Genomic DNA, 6,000 nt, shown 5'->3' with positions numbered 1-6,000 from the left:
ATCGCCGCCCTTCCCAGAAACGACAGGTGCATGTATAAAATGACTGAAGGTCCACAATGTACTTGCACTTGAACTTGGGTAACTTTACTTAAGTGCTTGCGGTACATCGAATGAACAATGACAGTCTCAGGGATACAGTCTCTATACAGCTCAATGACTGACAATTGTTGCGGACCTTGAAATAAATTAAAGTCTCTGAATTTAGGGTAATTATTGCAGATCCGTCCGGATTTAGGGGATAGATAAGGTCCGGTGATCTTGCAGAGTGCGTGGGGATTGATACACTCAGAATTTAGAAGTTATCGGCCGTTACCGCAAGGTTCAGGCCTAGACTCACAGATCTCAGCAGCGCAGATGCTTCTTGCTTGCTTGCACAGGAACAAGAGAGCGAGAACATGGCCGCGGCTCCCTTATATGGACAGGGGGCGGGGCTAATCTGATTGGTCCGGACATCTGTCATTCACTGTTACAATGAGTGATGGGATTAACTACGTCACAAGGACCTCCAAAGGTCCTCAAGCAGAAATACCATAGAGTTCACTTAACCAGGTGACCCGCAGGTCCTGCTACGCTATGGGACAGGTAATTAACTATTTATAGAGCTTTTAGATAATATTTACATGCTTCCTAAGTAAGCTATTGGGGCAATAACTACCTGGATGAGAGGTGACTAGGGGTGGATAGGACAATAGGAACACCGACGTCCTAGGGACTCTGCCTATGGGGACCCACAATAAAAAGGTACCAGATAGGATACGGTACCGGGACACCACATATGTATAAGAGCAGATACTTAAGAATACACCCAGTATACGGGACAGGAGAAGTGGTACTGTGCAGTGTATATATATATATTATATAGAATAAGAGCAGATACTGAAGATTACACCCGGTATACAGGACAGGAGAAGTGGTACTGTGCAGTGTATATATATATATATATATATATATATATATATATATATATTATATAGAATAAGAGCAGATACTGAAGATTACACCCGGTATACAGGACAGGAGAAGTGGTACTGTGCAGTGTATATATACAGAATAAGAACAGATACTGAAGATTACACCCGGTATACAGGACAGGAGAAGTGGTACTGTACAGTGTACATATATATATATATACACAGAATAAGAGCAGATACTGAAGATTACACCTGGTATACAGGACATGAGAAGTTGTACTGTGCAGTGTATATATACAGAATAAGAGCAGATTCTTGTTAGGTGAGGTTCTCTGGTTCAGGCCTTTGTAGGGCTAAAGTCTTGAGCAGGAAGTTGTACTGTGCGATGTTGTAATGACAGGAATGTCAGGGTGAGTCTCGAGTCTCTGAAGAACACTTTATTTAACTCCTTCTTCCTAGTGAGTGATTCTCATGTTTTATGTCCTCATCTCCTAATAGACATAACTCCTGTATTCTTTTCTCCATACAGACCCACAGCAGGTTCATTTTTTTGCGGGACAAATTGTACTTTGTAAGGACTTCCACCATTTTACCTTTCAATATGTTGTTAAATAGTAAGGCCTCCAGAAACATCACCAGAAAAACCATATAGTATGCATCCATGCATTGCACATCGGTGTATACTATACAGGAGCGGGGGCTCCCATCAGTATGCTGACGGGTTTCCCTGCTCCTAACTGGGCTGAGATGTGCGGTATAGCTCATGCATTATATATATATCCTATACCTCCTGCCCAGCTACTATACACATTAAAAGAAATGATCTGTAGATATAGCTGCTTTAACTTGCTGGGCTTGTCGTTTCCGATCCATCTATGCAATGGATTACGGACAATTTGTGGACTACGTCAGTGATCAGCATTTTCTTTTCTTAAAGGGGTACTCCAGCCCTGAGACATCTCATCCCCTATCCAAAGGATAGGGGATAAGATGTCCCACTGCGGGAATCCCGCTGCTGGGGACCCCAGCAATCTTGTATTCGCCACCCACCTGTATGAGCTGCATACCGCGGTGCCAGCTCACAAACAGCCGGGTGGCGACAACGGGGCCGGAGTATCGTGATGACTCATGGTGGTAGATATCAGCTGTACACAGGGTCTGTATACCATATAAGTGATTATATACAGGACCATATGGCAGTAGATATCAGCTGTACACAGGGTCTGTATAACATATAAGTGATTATATACAGGACCATATGGCGGTAGATATCAGCTGTACACAGGGTCTGTATAACAGATATGTGATTATATACAGGACCATATGGCGGTAGATAACAGCAGTACACAGGATCTGTATACCATACAAGTGATTACAGTAACATTTTGGGACTCACAATTATGTATTTTCTGATCAGCGGCATCCTCTTTCCTTTTCTTCTCCGTCTGGATCAGACCGCAATGTGGATCTCTTAACATTTGCAGGACAAACATGTCAGACTCTGCATTTTTCCAGTGCCCTCCCCTCCTCTACACAATCTTTCCATCTATAGGCCACTAACTGTAATTATGCCTGCCTTGGTGTCCTGCACAGTAAAAGGGCAGGTAGGTAGGTAGCCAGGTAAATAGGTAACTAGGTTGGTAGATCAGGAAGCCAGATATGTAGGTAGGTGACAAGCTAGGTAGAGGGCTAGCTAGGTAGTTAGGCAGCCATGTATGAAGGCCAGGTATGTACATAGTTAGGTAGCGTGGTATGTAGGTAAGTAGTTAGGCATCCAGGTATAAAGTTAGGCAGCACCCCACCCCATAGGTATAGGCAGAGTTACCCCTCTTCCCCATAGGTATAGGCAGAGTTACCCCCCCCCCTCTTTGCCATAGGTGTAGGCAGAGATAACTCTCCTTTCCCTATAGGCAGAGTTACCCCCCTTTCCTCCCATTTCCCTATAGGTATAGGCAGAGTTACCCCCCCCCCCACCTTTCTTCCCTTTAGGTTTAGGCAGAGTTACCCCCCCCCCCTTTCTTCAATATAGGTATAGGCAGAGTCCCCCCCCTTTCTTCCCTATAGGTATATGCAGAGTTGCCCCCTCCCCCCTTTCTTCCCTATAGGTATAGGCAGAGTTAAAAATAAAAAATAAATGATGCTCGCCTGATGTCCCACGCAGCGATCTCCTCAACAACAGGGGCCTGCGTCTTCTCCCCTTCACACTACAGTCGCTGATGAGTGACATCTTTGGCACCTGTACTGTGTGCTGCGCAGGGGCGGAGGTCATGACTCCTCTGTGTAAGCTGCAGATGCGGCGCCATCTTCTGTATTTGCCTGTATCACAAATATCGGAGAAGGCAGCGCTGTCTGCTGGGGATCTGGGATGAGTGTCCCAGATCCTCAGTAGTGGCGGCGGGCCCCTAACCCGGCCGGGCGGGGTCTACTTCCTGCAGGCAGTGAGCGGGGTCGGTCCTGGGGTACTGTCTGTACCCCCCTGATGGCGGCCCTGCTGAGGACAAGCAGGGCTGCTTATACTGAGGACAAGCAGGGCTCTGTAGACTGAGGACAAGCGGGGCTCTGTACACTGAGGACAAGCGGGGCTCTGTACACCGAGGACAAGCAGGGCTCTGTACACTAAGGACAAGCGTGGCTCTGTACACTGAGGACAAGCAGGGCTCTGTACACTGAGGACAAGCAGGGCTCTGTACACTAAGGACAAGCAGGGCTCTGTACACCGAGGACAAGCAGGGCTCTGAGGACAAGAAGGGCTCTGTACACTGAGGACAAGCGGGGCACTGAACACTGAGGACAAGCAGGGCTCTGTACACTGAGGACAAGCGGGGCTCTGAGGACAAGCAGGGCTCTGTACACTGAGGACAAGCAGGGCTCTGAGGACAAGCAGGGCTCTGTACACTAAGGACAAGCAGGGCTCTGAGGACAAGCAGGGCTCTGTACACCGAGGACAAGCAGGGCACTGTACACTAAGGACAAGCAGGGCTCTGTACACTGAGGACAAGCAGGGCTCTGTACACTGAGGACAAGCAGGGCTTTGTACACTAAGGACAAGCGGGGCTCTGTACACTGAGGACAATCAGGGCTCTGTACACTAAGGACAAGCAGGGCTCTGTACACTGAGGAAAAGCAGGGCTCTGTACACTGAGGACAAGCAGGGCTCTGTACACTAAGGACAAGCGGGGCTCTGTACACTGAGGACAAGCAGGGTTCTGTACACTGAGGACAAGCAGGGCTCTGAGGACAAGCAGGGCTCTGTACACTAAGGACAAGCAGGGCTCTGAGGACAAGCAGGGCTCTGTACACCGAGGAAAAGCCAGGTTCTGTACACTGAGGACAAGCAGGGCTCTGTACACTAAGGACAAGCGTGGCTCTGTACACTGAGGACAGGCAGGGCTCTGTACACTGAGGACAAGCAGGGCTCTGTACACTAAGGACAAGCAGGGCTCTGTACACCGAGGACAAGCAGGGCTCTGAGGACAAGAAGGGCTCTGTACACTGAGGACAAGCGGGGCACTGAACACTGAGGACAAGCAGGGCTCTGTACACTGAGGACAAGCGGGGCTCTGTACACTGAGGACAAGCAGGGCTCTGAGGACAAGCAGGGCTCTGTACACTAAGGACAAGCAGGGCTCTGAGGACAAGCAGGGCTCTGTACACCGAGGACAAGCAGGGCACTGTACACTAAGGACAAGCAGGGCTCTGTACACTGACGACAAGCAGGTCTCTGTACACTGAGGACAAGCAGGGCTTTGTACACTAAGGACAAGCGGGGCTCTGTACACTGAGGACAATCAGGGCTCTGTACACTAAGGACAAGCAGGGCTCTGTACACTGAGGACAAGCAGGGCTCTGTACACTGAGGACAAGCAGGGCTCTGTACACTAAGGACAAGCGGGGCTCTGTACACTGAGGACAAGCAGGGTTCTGTACACTGAGGACATGCAGGGCTCTGTACACTGAAGACAAGCAGGGCACTGTACACTGAAGACAAGCGGGGCTCTGTACACTGAGGACAAGCAGGGCTCTGTACACTGAGGACAAGCAGGGCTCTGTACACTGAAGACAACCAGGGCTCTGTACACTGAATACACGTAGGGCTGTTTATACTGAGGACAAGCAGGGCTCTGTACACTGAAGACAAGCGGGGCTCTGTACAATAAGGACAAGCAGGGCTCTGTACACTGAAGACAACCAGGGCTCTGTACACTGAATACACGTAGGGCTGTTTATACTGAGGACAAGCAGGGCTCTGTACACTGAAGACAACCAGGGCTCTGTACACTGAATACACGTAGGGCTGTTTATACTGAGGACAAGCAGGGCTCTGTACACTGAAGACAACCAGGGCTCTGTACACTGAGGACAAGCAGGGCTCTGTACACTAAGGACAAGCGGGGCTCTGTACACTGAGGACAAGCGGGGCTCTGTACACTGAGGACAAGAGGGGCTCTGTACACTGAGGACAAGCGGGGCTCTGTACACTGAGGACAAGCGGGGCTCTGTACACTGAGGACAAGCGGGGCTCTGTACACTGAGGACAAGCGGGGCTCTGTACCTGAGGACAAATTTTAGGAGGTTCGGCACCAATAACTCTCTGCTTCGATCACACGTTTACCCATGAATTGAATTTTATTAGATGAAAATATGAAACATTTCAAATTAAAAATTACACAAAATTGTATCAAGACGCCTGTGAGTATAAAGTGCAGCAGGGCATACTATCAATCAGATTTTGTAGAATATATAAGGGGGGGGGGTGTAATTTTGTAATTTAAGTTTTATTTGTTCATGTCAAAAGATTGAAAATTGTTCCGGATAATAGAAGTTCAAAATGTCCAAAAACCCTGTTAGTGAAAGGGTTAAAGAAGAAATGACCATATCACCAGAATACGTTACACATCACCAGATACATGTGGCGGTATACATGTGCGAGGTTAGCAGCAGGAATAGTCATGTGACATTTAGGAGTTGCTTCGAGTCCGTAGATTCCTCCTCGCCAACTTAATGAGATGACTCTGAGGAAAAACAACATAATATCGGATTATTATAAGATGGAACAAAGATGGAAGAAAGCGAGGAACAGGAAGAGCAA

General features: G+C 48.3%; 1 protein-coding gene across 2 annotated transcripts in view; it reads right to left on the bottom strand.

The window, feature by feature from the left end:
* Positions 1-5,478: 5,478 nt before the first annotated feature.
* Positions 5,479-6,000, bottom strand: part of LOC130308082 (phospholipid scramblase 1-like) — an 82,554-nt gene continuing 82,032 nt past the window's right edge. For both annotated transcript variants that reach the window (XM_056552227.1, XM_056552228.1), the window contains exon 7: positions 5,479-5,923. In XM_056552227.1, the coding sequence (XP_056408202.1) occupies positions 5,870-5,923 (54 nt within the window). In that variant the 3' untranslated portion in view covers positions 5,479-5,869. The remainder of the gene's footprint in view (positions 5,924-6,000) is intronic.

The sequence above is a fragment of the Hyla sarda genome, unplaced genomic scaffold, assembly GCF_029499605.1.
Source record: "Hyla sarda isolate aHylSar1 unplaced genomic scaffold, aHylSar1.hap1 scaffold_146, whole genome shotgun sequence".
Taxonomy (NCBI): domain Eukaryota; kingdom Metazoa; phylum Chordata; class Amphibia; order Anura; family Hylidae; genus Hyla; species Hyla sarda.
This window is presented reverse-complemented; position numbering and strand designations above follow the sequence as displayed.